Source organism: Sylvia atricapilla, chromosome 25 (assembly GCF_009819655.1).
Source record: "Sylvia atricapilla isolate bSylAtr1 chromosome 25, bSylAtr1.pri, whole genome shotgun sequence".
Lineage (NCBI taxonomy): Eukaryota > Metazoa > Chordata > Aves > Passeriformes > Sylviidae > Sylvia > Sylvia atricapilla.
The window spans coordinates 173,836-194,695 of NC_089164.1; the positions used below are offsets into that span (position 1 = coordinate 173,836).

General features: G+C 50.6%; 1 protein-coding gene across 1 annotated transcript; it reads right to left on the reverse strand.

The window, feature by feature from the left end:
* Positions 1 to 9,870: 9,870 nt before the first annotated feature.
* TAFA3 (TAFA chemokine like family member 3) lies at positions 9,871 to 20,593 on the reverse strand. Its single transcript, XM_066335684.1, has 6 exons — positions 20,471 to 20,593; positions 15,991 to 16,075; positions 15,598 to 15,716; positions 13,047 to 13,196; positions 12,450 to 12,574; positions 9,871 to 11,126 (listed from the first exon to the last, which is right to left on the reverse strand). Exons 3-6 carry the CDS (start codon positions 15,713 to 15,715, stop codon positions 11,115 to 11,117), a joined length of 405 nt encoding a protein of 134 aa, XP_066191781.1. The 5' UTR covers position 15,716; positions 15,991 to 16,075; positions 20,471 to 20,593; the 3' UTR covers positions 9,871 to 11,114.
* Positions 20,594 to 20,860: the final 267 nt, after the last annotated feature.

The following is a 20,860-nucleotide window of genomic DNA, read 5'->3' on the forward strand; positions in this document are numbered from 1 at the left end:
AAAAGCAGGGTGATTCTGTATTCTAAAGGGACACCTACTGATAAGAACATGTTGTGTTTGTGGTGGTTTAAATGCAGGATATAGAAAATGTCTATGTTGTTGGGACTTTAAATCCTCACTAAAACGCATTTCAAGGAATCAATCAGTACCAAGTCAATGTACAAGAATTGCTTTAATAAATCTAGAAGTGTCAGACTCTAAGTGAATTGCACATTAAATAAAATCTGATTCTTCATTGAATATATTGATTATTATCATTAAGAGCAGATCTGCTCCTCTTGGCCAGCAGGGGCTGACAGGATGACAGCACTGCTGAGCTACACAGAAAGGGTGGTTTGTGTGCAACATGGGAATCAGAATCCCAGAACAGTCGGAGTTAGTTGGAAGGGGCCTTAAAATTAATCTGGTTCCATCCCCTGCCCTGGGCAGGGACACTTTCCACTAGACCAGGTTGCTCCAAGCCGCATCCGACCTGATCTGATCTGAACTCTATGCACGTCTCCCCAGCTCTGGCTGAGAGCCCAGGGGTAAAGCAGGAGCTTGTCCTCAGGATGGGGATGGTGGGGATAGAGAGGATGGCTCACACCTCCTCTGGGGACACCACACCCTGCCCTGCACTGACCTGAGCCACCAGCCACGACTGTGGCAAGTTCCTAGTTCATTGCTTGCACACAGATAATGATTGTAAAATAAAATGTTCAACCTACTGCCCTCATGTTTTCTTTAACTCCTTTAACCAGTTCAGGACAGATATTTCATACATATTCTTCCCAAAAGGCCATTTTTCAAGGGTTTGATGTAAACCAAAGTATTCCAATGTCTGATTTATAAGTCATGTGAAGTTTCTAACTGAAAAAAGAGATGATGAATTTCTCAGGTGTCTTGCTGATTTATTTGCCATGTGGCAATTGATTAGTCATGTCAGCAACTTCATAAGTAACACAATTAATTCTGAAGTTATCCTCAAGTTATCCAAGTCCTGTGTCACTGATGAATATGTGATGGGTCTGAGTTATAGGTTGTCTCTGAACCTGACTGACTTGAAATAAGTCACCAAGCTGAGTCGTAAATCACAAGAGATGGATTGGAGCACATCGCTGAGTCACAAGCAGGTGGTTAGATCACACACATCTCGATTTATGGGCTGGTGAGATGGCCTCTGCTCTGTCTCATGGTTTGGGACTAAATGTCGGAGTGTAAATCTAGGGTGCCAGTATCAAACAGCACCTTCCTTGGGGAGAGGCAACACCCACAGGCAGAGCCTTGATGCTCCTGTCACACACAGGAGCACACTGGAATCAGCACTGACATCTTCTCATTGCAGAGGAAGAACTGCAGGTGTGCCTAAGGTCTCTGTTCTCACTCTCTTCCTGAGGTGCCAACTCCACAGCAAGCCTGCCTGGCTCTGGCAGATACTGCAGGCTATTAATTAAGATGTCATTTACAAGCCCACTGGGTAACCTTAATTAAACTATAAAATGGCAAACACTAATAAGAAAGATCATATTCCTGTGGAGGGTGAATCATGCACATTAACCTCCTGGTGAGGAATTCTTTCCTCATCTGACAGACAGAAGAGACCTTACAGCTTAATGCATGGTATTGTCAGGGTCACTGCTGGTCTGTTCATGGGACATGTTCCTCCTGCACAGCTGTGATTCCTCCTGTGGAGCACAACTTGATGCATAACTCCTGCAAACTTCACACTAGCACAGGGATGGTCCTTGGACCTTTCCTCAGAGCATCAGACACTGCTTTCCAGGAGCATCAAGATGGGGTTCCTTTCTCCTTGCCCTTCTCCTTTGGATGATCTTCTCCCTTTTCTGTTTATTACCACAGACTGAGGTGGAGATCAGCAGAAACTCTGAGCATGTACATGAAGCACTTCTGTTTGTTTTCCTTCCTGTGCATCTCTCCAATGCTATTACACTAAACGCTCATTTCATATTCCCAGGAGGTGAGGGAGATGCCATGAGAGACACATTTACATCTGTAAACTGCAATCAAAACTAATTAAACCCAGCACAAATACTGATTAATAGAAGAGGGAACCTGATGTCAAGTCCCATGGCCCTATCCCAAATAACAGTGGCTTCTTTTTTAAGACACAGATTTGCTTATTCTCTTTAATTCCCAACATCTGGTGGCACATCTCCAGCTCCTGGCTGCAAGGCAGCTGTACTGCCTTTGGAAGTGATACAGGGAAAACCATCTGACATCCAGAGCTCTGCCTGAAATGCAGCTTCTCTTTAAAAACTCACCACTGGGACACTACAATATGACATAAGCACTGTCCTTGTGCTCATTTTGCACCAGGCCACTGGTTTCATTTTATTTCATTAAAGCTGAATTTATTCCAGCAAAGCAGTTAAAATATTAATTAATGGCCTTATTGCCTTTGAGAGTCTTGGATTCTTTGCTCCAGGCATCAGCTTTCCAGATGTAGTCTCAAATGGAGTAGGTGCTAACAGGGGAGATGAAGGTGCAGAAACAGCTCACGCTGGAGTGAGTGGCCACACCAACACCTTGTCAGCAACCCTGCAGTGAGCACAAGCAACAGGAAAAACCACCTGCTCATGGACTCTAGGAAAAGCACAGAGCATGACACTTATTAAACATCTAAAGTATGTGGGGCACTGAGGGAAACTTGGGGGAATGGATCTCAAGGGGGAAAAAAGCCAGTTTGTTTAAAAAGCAAGTTACTGATTATTGCAGAGAGAAAACAAGCAGAATCATTGGGTGGAGTATGAGTGATGGATATTTCTAGGAATATTGATTTGGAAGTCGTGACTGTGGCATCAATCATCAGCTGTGTCCTGGCAGGCATGGACCCACCTGCCTGAGCACCAGCAACGGTACCCCTAGCACCCACCCTGCCCATTGCTCCGACGGGAGTCAGGAAGGAGGCAGCCTAGGGCAGGAGGGGCTGGGCTGATGACAGAGGGATGGGGATACCAGGCAGTCAGTCCTCAGCGCCCCTCTCCCAGTCTCAGAGGAGGCAGATTAGTTCTGTTTCATTCCCAACATCTGGTGGCACATTTCCAAGTCATTGCTCCAAGGCAGGGATGTGCCACCGACAAGTAATTACTGTCTGTGAAGACCTGTTATGACACTGCCTCATCTGGCTTTTCCTTTCACAATATGTCTTTATGGGGACAGCGTCTGACAGTCACTATTGTCACATCACAATTTTTCTACAGTAAAAGGCTACTTTCCTCCAGCAGCCAGTGGGGATTTTATTGTTCAGACAGTGTGAAATCCTTCTTTATGAGGCCACTTGCCTTCTGGTCTACAAGAAGGGCCTTTTGCAGCATCCAGCACTCTCTATTATCCCCAGTACTATTTTATTTGTTAGAGAGACAGCCTGTCCTCCCCTCCCCAGTGTCCCACTCCAGAGGTGCTGCTCTTGAAGATTTAAAGAGAAAATGGGCGATGCTGCAGATGAGGATTTCCAGGCACTGTAAGCCACAGGTCATTAATCTTCCCATTTCTTGCACAGGATTTTAAAAACATTCCCTGGTAGAAATGAGATGTTGGCTATGCTTGCACTTCTTGGGCTCTGCTTTGCAGGGTTCCTGATTCAAAGTGAAGGTGGAAAAGCCAGACACAAATAGTAACCAAATATTGAGCAGACCCCAGAGTGCTACAGCTCAGTCCTGTCTTTTCCCAGGATCTATATCAGCTCCGAGAGAGGCAGAGATGGGGCTGAAGTGGAGGGATTTCTGCCCAGGGCTATCCCTGTGTTGGAGCTCTGCAGGGCAGACACTTGGGTGGGCAAAGCTCTGAATTCTCCTTGCCATCAGCCAATATCAATCTCCTGACACTGACATCACTGTTCAGAGACCCTGCATGGCAAGGGCATCAGCTCACAGTAATCAGTGTCAGCCTGATCAGATAATGTTCATATTCCACCGTTCAGCTCAATTTATTAACCCATGGTTCCTTTCAAACAAAATATCACATTGCTTAATTATGTCTTGGCTGACCGTTTGCAAATGCCACCAGATACGGAGAACATGACACCACTGCCTTTATCCAGGCACTGGAATCAGACTCTGTGTCACCCTCTGACAGGAGTACCATAAAACTTCATTAATCAAATTGTGTATCAGTCACAAAAATGGAGGAGTAATTTGTCAAAGTAGCATCTGGGCTCAATAACCATTTGGGGATGACAAAGTAATTAATCAATAATCTGTTCTCACCTTTTCATTTCCCTAGGCTCCTGTGACTTGCACAGAAGAAAGACTGGAAAACAGTGGACTGGGTTGTCTGGTGGCTTCAGAAATGTTGGTTGGTGTTTACAGGGGCGTGGATTCAGTCCTACCTTCCTTCCTGTGTGGCACCCCTCTAGCCCAGTCCCAGTGGGAGCTGCATCTCACAGTGATGGGTCCTGATGTACAAAAGCCCCTGTCAGGCCACCACACAGACCAAGGCATGATCAGAGGCACCTTGAGAGGGATGGAAAGCCTTGCCTAGTGCTCGTATTCCCAGCCAGACTCCTGGCCAAAATTCTCTTCAAAGCCAAAATATTCTCAACCAGATTCATGGATTCAACACACTGTTTGGCCTGGAGGGTGGATTCAGTAACTTATGCATGATCCTGACTTTCTAATCAAAATTTCATTATTATGACTGATTGCAAAAGATTTTGTATTTTACATTCTGTCTTTGCAGGGAATTTTAAGCACTAATTTTGTCCCTTGGTGCTGGTGTATGTAATAATCCCACTGATCCATATTCATGTCCTCCCGACCTTGCAATTCCTGCACAGGAACACAGGAACTGTTTTCAGAACTCATATAAAAAGGTCCTTACAGAACAGTCCTTACACAATATTTATTATTGGTTTTAACGAATATAGTCTCAGGCCCTGTAATAATCACAGGATTCCCAGTGTATTTAAGTATTATTCTATTTAAATAATTGATTGACTTAGAGCTCACTAATATGAATGCATCCAGGAATGTTTAATAAGATCATTACTTAATCCTGGCTCTGTGCACTATATCATGTCACCAATAAATCAGTTATGCATCTCTCTGCCTGTAGGACCTCACTCCTGGTGGCTCAGAGGATCAGGCTGGGCTGGGAACATTGCAGAGGAGGTGACACAAGGGAGGTGGCCAGTCCCCTTTCACAGGAACCCAGGCGCAGCTGGCTCCTGACACACGTGAGGAAGCTGGGACCAGAGTAAAGACATCATTAAAAGGAAATGGAGCATGTGCTAATTTGTCTGTGTTTTCAGTTAGCAGGCATTTACTAGGGATGTCTGACTTGCTCATATCCAGGTCAGCTTGCTAATATATTAACCTCTGGTTCCACTGGCATGCACAGGAAAAATTCAAACCACAATTCACAGGGCTTTTACACACTGCCCAAGGCACCTCCTGACCGTGCCCAGGACTGGCAGCTGGAGGCACCACTGCTGGCCACCACAGCATCCATCACCCTGACAAGGGAGGGATGCTGAGGCTCCTGACTCTGGGCCCACTAGCAGTGGATTGGGACCCTTGTGAGACTGGCAACAGGGGATTGAGATGCCCGTGAGACAGAGAGGAGAGGATTGAAACTATCCTGTGATGGAGAGCAGGGGATTGGGGCCCCTCTGAGACAGAGGCCAGGGTACTCGGTACCCTGTGAAACAGGAAACAGTGGATCAGGACCCCCAGGATACAGCAGGCAGGGGATGCTGAATGGGTCAGGAGAGCCAGTGCTGGATCACAGACTGAATGCTCCTGCAAATGTCAACAAAACCATATACATATTTTCATTTATACCTATTTGACCCACTAATTACCCACAAAATTTCCCAGTAATCCCTAGTAGATGAGCATCAGAGCAGACCTATGGTCCAGGCTAATCCCTTTATTATGAAGCAATGCTATGGAAATCAAATATCAGCAGTAAGTCGGGAGATTAACGAGCTGGGAAATGCACAAATTAAATTGCATCCTCCCTCTCTGCTCTGGCCCAGCCAATGGTTCTTTTTCTGCTGTGGCCACCACAGCTGCCCCAGCAGGAAAACAAGGCTAGAAATCCCTTTATAAAAATGAGCCTCTATTTAATCCCTGATCCAGGTAGTAAGCAGAGTCTGCCCAGGGTGAACTCATGTCTGTGCAGCCCCTCATGTCCATATGCCTTTCTCCTGCAGAGGGGAGAGCATGATTCTGTGATTCTGTGATCTGGCTTTGCCACGGGTGCAGGGGTCCAGGTGTGGAGGTGGGCAGGAGAGACACATGGCCCTTGGCACTGCTGGGTTTCCCTGCCAGCTTCTGATGGGAGTCAGGGATGGGGTTTTGACTGCAGCAGGATGGGGCACGGGCACTCCTCTCTGGTGCAGTGCCACCTCTGCAGCTCTCCTCAGGCTGTCCCATGTGTGGGACCCACCTGCCTCAGTGTGGCACAGATGGACCGACCCCGGACAGAAGAAAATATGCAGCTGCAGAATCACAGAACCCTGGAATGGTTTGGATTGGAAGGAACATTAAAGATCACCTTATTCCACCCCTGCCATGGGCAGAGACATCTTCTACCACACCAGATTACTTCAAGGCTCATCCAAAGTGGCCTAGAACAATTCCAGGGATGGGGGAGTCACAGCTTCTCTGGGCGACCTGTGCCAGTGTCTCACCATTCTGTTCAGCAGTGACTGCTCCAGGACCAGATGGATCCACGAGTTCTGCATGGAGGGCTGTGCCAGAGCCTCTGGAGAGAGCTGGAGTCTCCCAGGCAAGTGGCAGCAAGGGCCAGCATCCCTCATCCACACCAGGCAGATGGTGGGTTCTTGAGGATGTCTTGTGCAGGGCCAGGAACTGGACTCGATGATCCTTGTGGGTCCCTTCCAGCTCAGGATGTTCTATGATCTCCAGGGATCCTCCTGGGGCCCGTCAGGAGTCAGGCTGCCTGCAGCAGGGCCAGCTCTGCCCTGACCCAGCAGCATGGTTTCTGCCCTGTCTTTATTGCACAGTAGCATTTGAACGAATATTTTATTCATTCCCTTAAGAACATCTCCACAAATGCACATTTGAATAAAACATGAGGAAGCATTTTTGGAAGAGCTGTCTAACACTTCAAACAGCCCCATCACAGTGTATTAACCAGAGAAAAGACGGTGCTGTTCTATTTTTTATCTTGGTGATTCTAATGGAATTACCAAGATTCCATCATACATGGCATGCAAGGCAGTGGGGAGGGTGCCCATGGCCCCATGTCACTATGGCCACATGTCCCCACATCCACAGTGGCAGTTGTGAGTGCTGGAGGGATGGGGCAGCATGTCTGGATGCTGAAGCCATTTGCTTCACATCCCCACAATAGGGATATACCTACTTACAAAAAGGCCAGAGAGGGAAGGAAAAAATAAATAAATAAATACATACATACATACATACATAAATAAATAAATAAAGGAAGAGTTTCTTAGTGAAAGGTATTGGCAAAGTAGAAAGATAGAAAGAAACATGACCCACTTGCTCATGTCCAAACACACGAGTGCCAGAGCAGCCACACACACCTGCCACCTCTGCCAATCCTGTGAGCTGGATGAGACAGATTCCTCCTCTCCTCTGATAAGCCAGGTCCAGGATTCTCCATTCCTGAGCACAGTATGGGAGATGACCAGAGATGTTTTTGCATAGCTGAGGTGGTTTTGACAAAAACCTTTCTACTTCTGGAAAATACAATTATTTTCTTTTTTTAATTCATTGAAAAGCAGCAATAAAGCAAATGGGCAGAGAGGAGCAAGCAGAGCAACTGCAGGAGGGTGGAGGGGGTAGAGGTTATAGGGAACAGGAGCCAATTAAACCTGAGAGGAGGAAATTCAGCACAGTTAAAGAAAATGTTCCTCCAGCCCTAAACTGGACTTGAACTCATCAGTGCAAGCAGGCACCGACAGTAGGATCCCTGTGAGATGCCACAGGAGCAACCCTTGCAGAAGTCACAAGAGTGGCACTGGTTAGAGCAGCAAAGCACCAGGGAAAGGGAACCAGCTTTTGGGGAAGAGGACAGACCAGATGTGGCCTGAATGCACCATGGCTGGGTGAAGGAAAGGGCACCAAAGATGTAACCCTTGGAGGCATCACCTGCTCCTACAGTGACACAGAGTTCACCATCCAGGAGAACACTGCAGCCCCAACTTGGACAAATTGAAGTCCCTGTGAACAGCATCCCTTGGAAAGCTCCTGTTCTGGAATGTCTTGGCATCACTGCTGACAGGTAGCACTGAAAGCAGAAATAAATGAGTCTGCTCTGCTATTTCACTAATTTTGTCTCCTACTTCTATTTGTCATCTTTCAGCATAATGCTGGGTGGTTAATTATATTTCCATCTTATTTCTCTGATAATACTGCACCTTGCACTGCTCAAAGGGTTTCATTTTACCTTTCATTTCACCTCCTAGCACAGCTCTAAATTTAGTCAGCTTGTAATTTGGGGGTATTTTATGCATTATGCTTTTAGTATTTGTAGGTAAAATGGAATTCTTGTCTTTTAATTCACTCTCTAATAATTCTCCACTAAATCTTAATACAAAAGACTTTTTTCCTGAAGACTAATTAAATGGGGTGTAATTATAATACCCAGGGAGATGATATTGAAAGTACATTAACTGTGACAGTTTCCTCTGACTAATCACCCCTCGGGCAGCTTCAAATCGCATCTGTGCAAGCTCCCAGTCAGTTACTGCACAGATGTGCCAAGACAGAACTTGGCACAAGACTTCCCCACCAAGATGGGGCCTTGGGCAGGGTGGATCTGGGACCCTGGTGTGAGATCTTGGGGTCTCCAAGGTGCTGATGCAGCTGCAGGGGCTGATTTGTCCTTCAGGGACCAGCAATGTGGTCACATGTAGAGAGAAGGAATCAGGACACCCGAGGTCACTGGGGACCATGCAGGTGGCATTGTCCCATAGAGACAGTGAAGAGACAGGGCATCAAAGTCCTTGCTTCAGCCCAGAGATGTTCCCACCACCATCACCATCACCCTCTTCCTTGGTTTATTGCTCCTGCTAGGACTGTTTGTCTGCTTGGCCAAAGGAAAGCATTGAAAAGACAGTGAGTGGAAGACGGACAGAGGGCCAGAAGCTGTGTCAGAAGCACCCTTCCCTGGCTGCTCTGGAGTCAGAGGTAACACCAGCAGTCATGCAGGCTGCAGGTTTTCCTTGGAAATGCATTTACCTGCCAGAAGAGGAGCAGCAATTTTCAGTATTTGTGTACTCTGATGGTGTAATAGCAGCAAGGTCAGCACTCAGTAGAGACACCAAGGGGCTATTCCCTCATTAAACTGTGGACTGCAGTAAGTGAAAAATAAGCTTCAAGGGTACCTATTATGCAGACAATAAAATGTTTTTATATCAATGCAGGTGTCAAGCCCAACACTTCTGAAGAGGGGGTCCTCCACATTATGAGCCAACTATGAAAATGCTCAGCCAAGCATTTTCATAGGGTGAGGGTGCTCCCATCTAGAGCCTGGTGTTTGCTACTGGAAATAATACATTCCCACTCTGCATTCGACAGCCTGGGTTCTCAGAGGGGACAGGACTCCAGGAGGGGACTTCACAATCACAGACTGGCCTTGGGTTGGGGACATGGCACTGCAGCAGTGGGGGCTGCCACACAGAGGTGGAGGGAGAGGACAAGAAAAGCTCTCAGCAAAGCCTCTATTAGAAATTAATGCACTTTTCTTTAGGATCACTATAAGCTAATGAGCCTTTGCTGGCCGCAACAGGCTTTCAGCTCTCCTCCACAGCCACTATTGCACAAGCTGGTTGGGATTGGAATGGCCAGGGCAGAGTCCCCAGCCCCTTCACGTCGGATTCAGGAGCATGAGAAGCACTCCCAGAGCCTCCCTTTGCTGCTGAGTGAAAAGACCTTTTGCAGAGATTAAAATGAATTTATTATTTCACAGTCTGGTATTTACATCACATCTGGAGAGGGTGTTACATACCCTGTTACAAAAACGTCTCCATAATGAGTCCTATGGTGGGAGGCAGGGCAGGAGGCAGATAGCAGCAAACACACCAGTGACCCCCTCACTTCCATGGCCCCCACAGCATCTCTGCTCCTCTTACACCTGCACATCCCCTGCAGGTCCCAGAGCAGACCCAGAGCAGGGCTGGAGGTGTTGGTCTGACAGCCCCAGGGTCCCACGCACCTCTGACACTGGGGGCACAGAGCTCACATTCTCCCCCACTGTGAGTTGCTGCTCCACAGGAAATGGTGTGTCCTGGAGAAGGTCATGAGCTCAGGGCCAGGAGGTGGTACATTTTTCTTTATTTTGGATTACTGCAACAAAACCTGGTTCAGTCTGAGGCTCTCTCTGGGTATCTGCATGCCCCAGATACCCCAGAGCTGCAGACAGAGAAATCCCCTCACACAGTTCTGAAATTCAATCGCAAACACAAGCAGAAACTTGGTGCCTGGGACTTGCATGGTGGAAAACATTAAATTTGTAACCTGATTAATGCAGTTACCGAGAAAGGAGGAACCAGCAACATGCACCATGGAGACATCTCACCATCCCTGGGGGCCAGGGAGAGCCCAGTGCTCCGAGGGTAGAGCAGCCCCCAGTGACTTGGGACCAGGCTGGAGCTCCTAGGAACCCCAGGGCCAGAAGGTGCCACATGGGGAGGGTTTCACATAACCATAGACTTCCCCGTTCCTGACTGCAACTTGGATTCAGCATCTTGGGAGACAGGGAAACGTGACTCAGCAATGATTTCGGCTATTCAAGCTATTCTGCTATTAAAGCTCATTCGGGGGGCCTGCTGCCTGTCTGCATCTGTACTGTCAACAGCTCTCACACAGTGGTAGTATTTTATTTAGGATGATTGGAAAACAAGCCCATTTCTTGGTTGGTGAATGTGTCCACAGAAAAGGAGGGAACCGTGGTGTGATGGGATTCTGGCGGCTGCACTGGGGTCCCTGCCTGCAGCCTCTGGGGACGCTGGGGCTCAGCAGATGCTCTGATCCAGTGGTTGTCACAGTCCTGCTGACGGGTGCAGGATGGGAGCCCTGGAGCATCCCACTCTGCAGGCACTGGGCCACATCCTGCTGCTCAGGGGGGCACCAGGACCCATGCCAAGGCTGGGCTGCCCGTGCAGAGCTGCACGGAGGCTATCGAGTGACCTGTGGAGGGGAGGAGAAGTTACCCAACGCATCCAGCTGATTCCCCATTCATGAATTATCAACAAACAGCCTCAAGAGGTGCAAATAAGATTTGCTCTTTACTTTCATTTAATGGAGTGGCCATTCCAAATGTCACCTTATGGATGGTTTGTGATTCTGTGCTCTGGCTGCAGCTCCCACTGAAGTCTGTCTGCACAGGGGACTGAGATGCAAATCCAGCCCTTTGGCACCATTCCAAAGCCACTAAAGTCACCTAAAATTACCAGAAGTCCTTTTAAAAACACGGGTCTGTGCTTCCAAACTGCCACCTCCCCAAGGGAGGGCATAGCACCCAAAAAGAGGTTGGCCATGGAAGGGTCTGCTGGATGAGGCAGGAGAGCAGAAGCTCCTGAGTCCTTCTCCCATTCCAGATGGGAATGGTCCCAATAAGAATTCAAGACAGCAAAGCCAGAACAGAGGCTTTGGGCTAAGTTAGTAGCTGGGGAAAATCAACCAAAAAACACTAGAAGGGGAAAAAGACAACCAGCTCAATGTAGTGCTGCAGTTACTGGTCAGTGACGGATGTTCAGGTCTGGAGGAGCCTTTTTGGATGTCCATAAAAACACTTCAGCATGAAAGTGCTTTCTGTGCACAAAAGTAATAGCAGCAATGAAAGAAATCCCGACATTGCTTAAAACAATCATTTTGTGGTGGGGGATGTGGGGCAAGGAAAATGAAAGCATAAGGAATAATTACACTCAACAGTATGAACAATGATTACAAAATTATGCAACTGATTAACCATGGCATATATGTAATTACTAATGAGTTTGATAAAAATTTAATTACACCTTGTTCCTTGGGGGATTCAGCAAGCCATGAAAATAATAATCGTGTACTGCTCTGTCACAAATGATTGCCTCAGCCGGGGAATGGGGACAGATCCAGGGCTGTGCAACTGGGTTGGGAAAGGAAACCTGCTGCCCTAGAGCAGTGGGTGGTGCTGGGGAGCAACCTGGACACCCTGGGAGCCCTGGGAATGTTATAGAGACCTAGGATGTTTGCTCAGGGGTTGAGCCATGCAACACCAAGCCTCCCAGGAAAAATTATCTACTAGAAAAGCTGTGGCATCCACTCAGGGTTGTGGTACACCTGCCAGCCCCTCCGGCACCAGTGACAAGTGCACAGCCCAGACCCTCTGCTTTGCTTTGGTGAGTCCTTGTCAAACAGTGTCCGCCCTAAAGGAGCTGGAGCTCTTTCCTTCCCTACAGAACTGTGGGTGCTCTTGCCCCAGGCTGGGGAAGGCACAGCTGGGTTCCCCCCCATTACCTGCAGGGGACATACCTTGGTGGTCTTCACTTTGTTGCCACTGCTGCAGCTCCATCCTGAGAGGTCAGGCAGCACTTTGCATTCCTCCCCGTCGAGACACGGCTCCATCTGGCACCACCACTTCTGCAGCACGATGGAGGCTGGGGGAGAGGAGGGGATCAGGCTGCAGCACAGGGTGTGGAGGAGCAGCTCTGCCCACCTTTGGGTGATATCAGGAGATACGGCCCCTCTCTCCAGTGCAGCTCACATCGAGGAGCCCTGGGCACGGAGCTGCTTGTCACCCGCCTGGCCTCACCTAATCCAACTGCTCCATCTGCCTCTGGAACACCCAGTTTTCTTTCACTACCCCAGGAAAGAAAAGCTCAATGTCCTCTCTCCCAGAGAGAGAAGTGCTGTTCAGAACCTGTTCCAGGCTCCACTTACAGAGCAAAGGGATTGTCTCCTACCACTCTGCTCTATTAGGGTCTTGTGATTCATGCCCCCAGTTTGGGCAACCAGAGTGGGCTCTCTTATATTTGGGAACAATATGACCAGAGCAGCTGAGGACAACAACCAGATGTGAGGATGAGGTCAGGGATTGAAAAAGATGTAGCTGCACCCTGGGGTACTCACCGTCCACGCAGGAGGGAGCTGCCCGTGTTGTCCCTGCCACCTGCCCTGGGAAACAGGAGCATTTCACCGTCTGGGAGCGCTCTTCGATCTTGTTCTTATTGCAGCACCGGTGAGCGGCGATGACTTCGCATGTGCCGGGCTCTACATGCACTGCAGGAGGAGAAACAGCCCCCATCAGACCTCAGAGGCCTCAGCCCATCTGCTGCCCAGGGCCTGGACAGGAGACCTTCGACCACCTCCTGCCCATGGCCGTGCTGGTGTGAGCTGTGACCAGGCACAGGAGAGCCCAGAACGTGCAGTGCTATCCCGGCCTCTGGAATCACCCCAGGGCTGCTGGTGGCACACAGGTGTCTGGGCAGCACCTTCCCAGCCCACCTGTAAGAAAAGTGGTGGTTCCTGCTCCACACTTCTGGCATCTGAGCTCTTGCTCCTGATAGCCTTCACTCTCATCCTACCCTCCAAAATTCATCCCCTCTTGCCACAGCCAAGCCAAGAGCTTTTTTGAAACTAATAAGCTCATTAGCTAATTGCAGCTGATAATGAGGTGCACTTTGGTACAAGAGGGGATGGTGCTTTTGGCTTCAAGCAGAGCACCATCACCTCTGACCCCGGCTACAATCAATGCCTCCACCTCACCATCACCCACCCTCTGCCTGGAGAAGGAACAGGATGGCATTTCCACCCTGCAGCGGCAGAGAAATGTCACGGTGTTCATCAGCAATCCAAGCTGCTCTGCTGCTCCCCTCCCAGTGCCATTAAAATATTAAGGAAAGTATAAACTACTGTGTTGGCTGATCACCTCTGGGATCAGAGTTTAGAGCTGGTCAGCATCTGAAATCAGTGCTTCGGCTGGATAATGGCCCACACAAGCACAATACAAATCAGCCAAAAAAGGCTGAGAGACTTCGTTCCCATGACCCCAGAGGTCCCTGCAGGTCCTGCTTAATGAGCACTGGAGGAGCAGTGCAGAGCCACACACGGGCATGCCCTGGGTATATGAGCCACAGGCTCCAGAACTCCCTGCAGCTGCTTCTCCTTTAGCTGAGCAGCAGGAAACTTGGAACGAAATGCATATCAGATGGATGGTGTGTTTAACACCAACAGCAGGAAACCTCCCGAGAGCCTGGGATAAGTTCCAGAGCTTCTGGCATGCTTCTCCCTCCCATTTAACTGGTATTTCCCCACTGCAGCCCTTTCTAAAAAGACGCAGCTTATCTGGGGGAACCATAAAAGAATTGTAAAAGCAAAAGGCTTTTGAATCCTGCATGCAAAAATAAAATAAAAATGCTGTCCTACTCTGGTTGACCTTTAAATGAACAGCAGAACACGGGATTTTTATGGCATAACCTGAAATGACACATTTTGAGTGTCTCAGGGAGCGTGGGTGCAGCTCCACATGTTCAGTGTAAAATACTGCTTGCTGGTGGAGAACTACAAAATGAAGAGAAGTTGGATGCATTTAAGCACCAAGCAATGCCCAGAGAACCTCATTTCCCAAAAGAAAAAGTCCCAGCTTGCTTAAATGCCTTTTACTTCTGCTTCGGGTTGAGTGATGAACATAAATAAGGGCAAAGACAGCCCTTTGATTATCAGCATTAGAAGGTGCTGGGGCCACCTTTGTGGGAGTTGGATCCAGACATTCCAGCCTTGCTGATCATGAAGACCTCACTGTCTTACACAGGGGATTAAACTGCTGGTGAATCATTCTTCACCAAGGACTCTCCTATTCTGTTTCCAAATGACCGTGCTTGGTTCATGTGGCTCTTTAAATCTAACCACATTCTGCAGGAAGCAGTGTTTTGCTTGGACAGAACAGCATCTCCTTGTGCTGGGCAGGCACAAGGGACCTCAGTACATGGTATGATTTGTGTGCAAGGCCAGGAGTTGCACTTAAAGATCCTTGTGGATCTCTTCCAAGTCGAGATATTCTACAATTCTATTATCAGACCTGGTTGCCACAGAGAGATGTGTCCCTGGCCTTGGACACTTCCAAGGATGGGGTACCCAGGGCTAGGACAGGGGAAAGGCAGGTAACTGCTGACTGATGGGGTGAGGGAGTCACTCTGGAAGATGTGTTTTGGTTTTAAGCAATGCGGGTGGGGATTACAGGATTAGAACTGCTTTAACTGTCAGGCAAAAACGACAGAAATAGGACAGGGTTAGGTGTGGGGTCAATCAAGAGCATGAACAGTTTCAAATTAACCCATAAATGCCCTTTCCTGTGTTGGCGCCTCTTGGTGTCTGCTTGCTGGATGCTGCCCCACGTTGGGCATATTCATCCTTGCTGCCCAGACCCCAGAAACAGAAACTGAGCTCCTTGAGGCTGTCAGCATTTGCCCCCCGAGAGATGCCCACTGCTCATGGTGTGCACCACAGCCTGAGACTCCTCCTCCCCTCACCAAAAATGTGAGCAGAACTTCACCAAGCACCTCATCCCCATGTAACTCTACCTCAGGCATCCCATGAAGACCCCAAAGTGCTACCATTATTATGGGGACCTGGATGATTGCATAAGCATGTGACACATGCAGCAAGGATCTTGCCCCCCTACCTGAATGGCTTCTGTGATGATGGGTGGAGGCCAGTGTCAGTCGTCCCCACAGCGTGGTAAGACAGAGGCTGAGCACGAAAACCCATTTGCTCAGGCTCTGTATATCTCTCTCACTCATTCTACCAAAAAGAAGAAGAGATATATGGAGGAAGAGGGACTGAGGAGGGCTGGGAGATGCAGATCCACTCACCAATGTTCCTGCAGTGGTATGGCTCCTGAACGTTGTGAGCACTGGGGTGTCCTCACAACTCTGGGCTGTGGGAACATGGCTCTGGGAGAGGAAGGGATTCACCCACCACCCTCAGATGACCTCAGACTTCATCAGCAGCATAGGCCATTGCAGCAGGACAGAAAGAGATCCCACCAGCAGTAGTACAGGTGAGTGGTGGTTACCTTTTACTGGGGATTCACGCTCACATCTGTGCATCTGCCAACCTCAGGTGGGTCAGGTCTTTGCAAGAAGCAGACATCAGCACATCTGAAAGGAGAAAGAAGGACATGGGCAGTGATACTTGCCATCAGTGTGAGCCACTGAGTCCCTGTAAGTGGCTGGGGACACCTGGGAATTTCACCAGCCCCACTTCAGGACACACTCTCAGGTGCATGAGCATGTGCGCATCATGAAACTTCTCCAGGAGCTCAGCCCATAACCCTGCTCACCCCTTTGAACAGTAGGACCTGCAGAGCTGCTCCTGATTTTTACTGCTGAGAGCACAAAATCAGGTCCTTTATAGTAGGTTATTAAAGCAGATGGCAAACACTAAATGCACACCCAGTGTGTGTGGGAAGAGCCAGAGCAGATCAGCAGTGAGTCATTTCAGGTTCTGCCTTTGCTGTGGGGGGTCACGTGCTGTTACTGTTCCTGGGTTGCTGAGGACCCTCGCAGTGATGCCCAAGGCTTGGCAATTGCAAACCACTTGCTGACAAACAGAGGGATGGGCTGATGGTGCTGGATGTCCTGGGGCCAGCGCCCCACAGGAAGCCAAGGAACGGGGCAGCTGATGGCCAGTTGGATATCCAGCTGACGGGCAGCTGGATACACAGAGCCCACGGCAGCGCCATGACCTGCAGTCTGCTCTCCCAGGACGCCACCTTCTTCTGGGGCTGTTCCTCCTTCCAGGCCAAGTTCATGCAACCACACCCTCAAAACTGCATCGGCTACCTCTGGACACAGTGATAACCTCTCTTGGCACCACACTGGCACCACGCCCACTCCATGCAGCACATGCTGGGAAGAAGCCAAGTTTTACATCATCTAGAGACCACAGGGAAAAATGTACATCCCAAAAGGATTTGTATTTTATGGCTGAGTTCTTTAAATGTGTTCTCTTCACTATTTACAGCCACAGCCCTTCAGATGGGAGCAGCTCCAGGTGCAGGCAGCGGCACCAACAGCAACATCACCACTTGGCATCTGCCAAGTGACACGGTGACCTCCCAGCCTCCATCATCATCTGCTGGCATCTAACCAGGCCCAGCAAACAACCATGTCCTCCATAAAACTTCAGTCCTGGATCACAGGACACTACATGCTGACATTTTTAATCAAAACAAAGTGATTTGAAGTGGTAAAAAAGGATATTTCTTGTTTTGAAGCATTTAAAAATGAATTGTCCTGTTTTAAACTGACATTTCAAAATGAAAAATGCTTCATTCTGAAGTGGTGATTTAAAGTGATATTTTGCACTTTGATTTTCCCATCTGGAAAACAAAAAATCAGAAAATTTGTCATCAAAAGTGTTGACATTTGCCTAGGAAAAAAACACAAAGGTACCTTGACAAAACCACATACTTTACGCTAAAAAAAAATTTAGAGGTAAGGAAATGCTTCTAATTAATGCTGTGGGCTGGTCAGCTTGGCCAGGAGCAGACTGAAGAGTGGCCAGCAGCATCCCACTTGCTGTCCTGACTCCATCCCTGCCCTCTGAGTGATGAGGGGCTGCTCCTGCTCCAGCCCTTCCAGTGCCAGAAAGAATCCAGTACGACTGAATGTGCAAGAGAACTGCTGCTCCTCGAGGTGATGTGATGGGACTGTGAGACTCTCTCCTGAGACTCTCTCGCCATATTTGGGTGATCTCTGGTGCTCCCACAGAATATGCTCTGCATGAGGCTTCTCAGAGTGGGATCAAACAACAGCCGGCACTGTTGGAGTCCTTTTGGAGACGTGACAGCCCACTGTGTAAATATTGATGTCAGCTTAAAACATGCACTATTTGCTCAGACATGAAGAAATGTCACATATTTGCTCAATGACAAAGCAAACAGCCCTCACAGAGCTGCTCAGTCCTTCACCTGAATCCAGAGGCAGAGTGTGTCATAGCACTGCAGCCAGCTGGGAGTGGGGCACGTGCCCTGGCACCCGGGGTCACCCTGCCCAGCCACACTGCACCTGCACACTGCAGGAGCTGTGTCCCAGCACGCAGCTGTCTTGCCCCATGGTGGGGCACATCCAGCAGCTCAGTTGTGAGAACAGCAGACACAACGCTGGTGCAATTTTTGTGGCAGTGAGTCTCCAGTGCCAACGAACCTCCCACACACCTTCCAGCAGAGCGGGCAGGTCCCCATCAGGAGACCCTGGTTTCCTGGCTGCTGCTCCAGATCCGGCTCCCTCTTCATGCAGGAAGCACAGCCCAGCTCCCAGGCACCAGGCCCCAGTCCCACAGCACACACCAGAGTCCATCTGGAGGAGCTCATCCCCAGCTCCTGCCCATGGGACCCTCCAGGCCACATGAGGTTTCCAGGAGACATCCCTGAACCTCTCAGCTGGAACAAAAACCAAGCCCTCCACTGGCTGCTCCATCCCACAGAGGACGGCAACACACTCCCAGTGCAAAGTATATTTAGTTCAGAAAGGCTGAGCTGTTTGCTATAACCAAGGAAGTATAAATAAATGACAGTGTTATCAATAATGCAATCCACACTGTCCATGCCATAGTCTGAAGGGAAACCACTGAGCTGAGCAGAGGCCACACTGGTGGCTGGGAGAGCACATGTCGTTCAGGGGAGCACAAAGACAAGGTGCATCCCAGTGCCCCATGCTCTCAGAGCTCCCACCCATGCCCAAACTCCTATTAGAAAACACAGCTCCACAGAAATTGCTGTTTTGACAGTTATCAGCCTCCAGTGTCGTGAGATTACAACTACAAATGTTTGGTCTGACTTGAGATTTTTCAGCCTGGAATGTCAGTGAAATGAAGAGTGGTGTTCTGGCATGTCAAAACACTTAATTTTGACTGAAAATCTTGGTGTTCTCCATTCTGTTATATGCTGTTTGGAATTCTGTGAGTTTTTTCATTAACATTTGTTACCTGCTTTTGCCTTTTGGGTCTGAGCTGGGAACTGAAGAAATTGTCAAGTTCCCCAGAATCTCAGACTATCAATCTCAGTTGCAAATGTGTCAAGAGATGATGGTTCCTCTGTGTGGGTCCCTGTCCCTCCCTGTGGGCACATGTGGGCATGGGCCATCATCCACATGGGAGCTTCAAAGAAGTTCTCCAGCACAGACACACTACAGGAACAGCTCCCTGCTGCCCACCCACACATTGACCACTCTGCCTGTCACAGGAGCTATGGACATTTTCCTCCTCCTCCATTAAAGCCACATGTGGGTCTGCAGCTTGCTGGAGCACAGCCCAGTGCCCCACAGTGCTAATGAGAGACTCAGTCATGCTAAGTTATGCTCCAAGTCCTGCCAGTCTGAAGCACTGTTTGCAAAGGTCCGTGTGAACTGGATAATTAGCAGAAACAGTCCAAACCTCAGCCTCATCCAGAACCAGGATTGTTTCCACAACATCTCACCTGTGCAGGCTCTTTGCTGGGGTGTGGGTGTGCCAGCACAGATGAGTTCTCCCAGGTAAAGGGCACCCACACACTGAACAGCCCCCCAAGCCTCTCCCTGCAGCAAAAGGGATGGCTGATGAGCAGGAGGAGGAGAGTCCTGCTTCCCTGCCTTGGCACCCATGGCATGGACAAACTCATGACTCCGGGATGGGACTGGAGCAGCTCACACTCTCCTCTGGGCCGCTGAGCCTCTACTCGTCGTGATGGGGCCATCTGACCCGTGCTCATCCTGTGTCCCTCGAGCCACCCCACGAGGCAGCTGGCTCTCCGTGCCACTGCCCTACTCCAGCCTGGTGTTGACCAGAGGCAAACCCATCCTGGCAGGAGGAGCTACAGCAGAGAGGGAGAAAGCAGAGGAAGATTAAAGCCCCCATCCGATCCTGTCCTGCTCAAGGTTTTGGCCGCAGGGACAGCTTGTGCGGAAGGCAGCAGCAGTCGGGATCCGTGGTTACTCCTAGAGTAAAGGAGCATCCTCGTCTGCAGAATCTGCGATCTCTCCAGCAGCGCTTTGCCTCCCAGAAAGCCGAGTAGCTTCGGAGCGCTGGCAAAACAGCACCCGTGACGAGCCCACCCCCGGAGCCGGTGGCCGGACACGGCCCCACCGGATCGGAATCCCCGCCGCGGGGCGGGCAGGGGCCGCGGGCGCTGCTGCTGTCGGAGTCACCGCGACCGGAGCGCAGGGCAGAGCCAGCCCGGAGAAACTCACCGCAGGGGCCCTCCCGAGCCCCGTACCGGCACCGAGGACCCCCGGCGGGCGACACGGCACCGGGACACGCGGGGACCGGGCAGCGACGTGCGGCGGCCGGGAGGAGCCGGGAGCGCCGGACCCCACGGCAGAGCCCGGGACCGGCATCCCGGCGCCGCCGGGGCTCGCTGGCACGCCGATCCGACCGGATCCCCGACCCCGCTTCCCCGGGCCTCGTCGGGATTCAGCGTCCCCTCGGAGCGGCGGCCGGGCCGGCGCTCCGCACCGCGACGGGAGTCGCCCCGGGGCCGCCGCCTCCTTCCCCCCCGCCAAACTTTCCGCACGTACCTGCCGGTGGCCTCGGCGCGGCCGGGGGCCGCCGCCGCCCATGGCCGGGGGCCGCTGCGCTCCGCCGGGTCAGCGCCGCCTCCGCGGGCCGCAGCCGCCGGGGGCCGCGGGCATCTCCGGGCGGCGGCGCGGGGCTGGGCGGGGGCGGCGGGCGCGGAGCCGAGCGGAGCCCGGCGGAGCCGCTGCCGGCGCCAAGGGGCGCAGCGCCGCCTGCTGCTGCCGGCGCCGCCCGGGTCCGGCCCCGCGATCCCGGGCCGGCACTGGCACCGGCACCGGCTGCTGCGGCCGTCCCGGGACCGGCCCGCGATCCTGGGCTGGCACCGGCACCGGCTGCGCACCGAGCCGCCCGCCGCCGCCCCCGCCCGCGAGGGCGCTGCCCCGCCCCGGTCA

What these genes read in the sequence shown, in the direction of transcription:
- TAFA3 (XM_066335684.1), bottom strand. Translation starts at nt 15,715, where the DNA reads ATGAGTGAGAGAGATATACAGAGCCTGAGCAAATGGGTTTTCGTGCTC. An exon ending in TCATCACAGAAGCCATTCAG is followed by an intron (nt 13,197 to 15,597) that starts GTAGGGGGGCAA and finishes CTCCTCCTGCAG; the next exon opens with TGCATGTAGAGCCCGGCACA. An exon ending in AGCTCCCTCCTGCGTGGACG is followed by an intron (nt 12,575 to 13,046) that starts GTGAGTACCCCA and finishes CCTCTCCCCCAG; the next exon opens with CCTCCATCGTGCTGCAGAAG.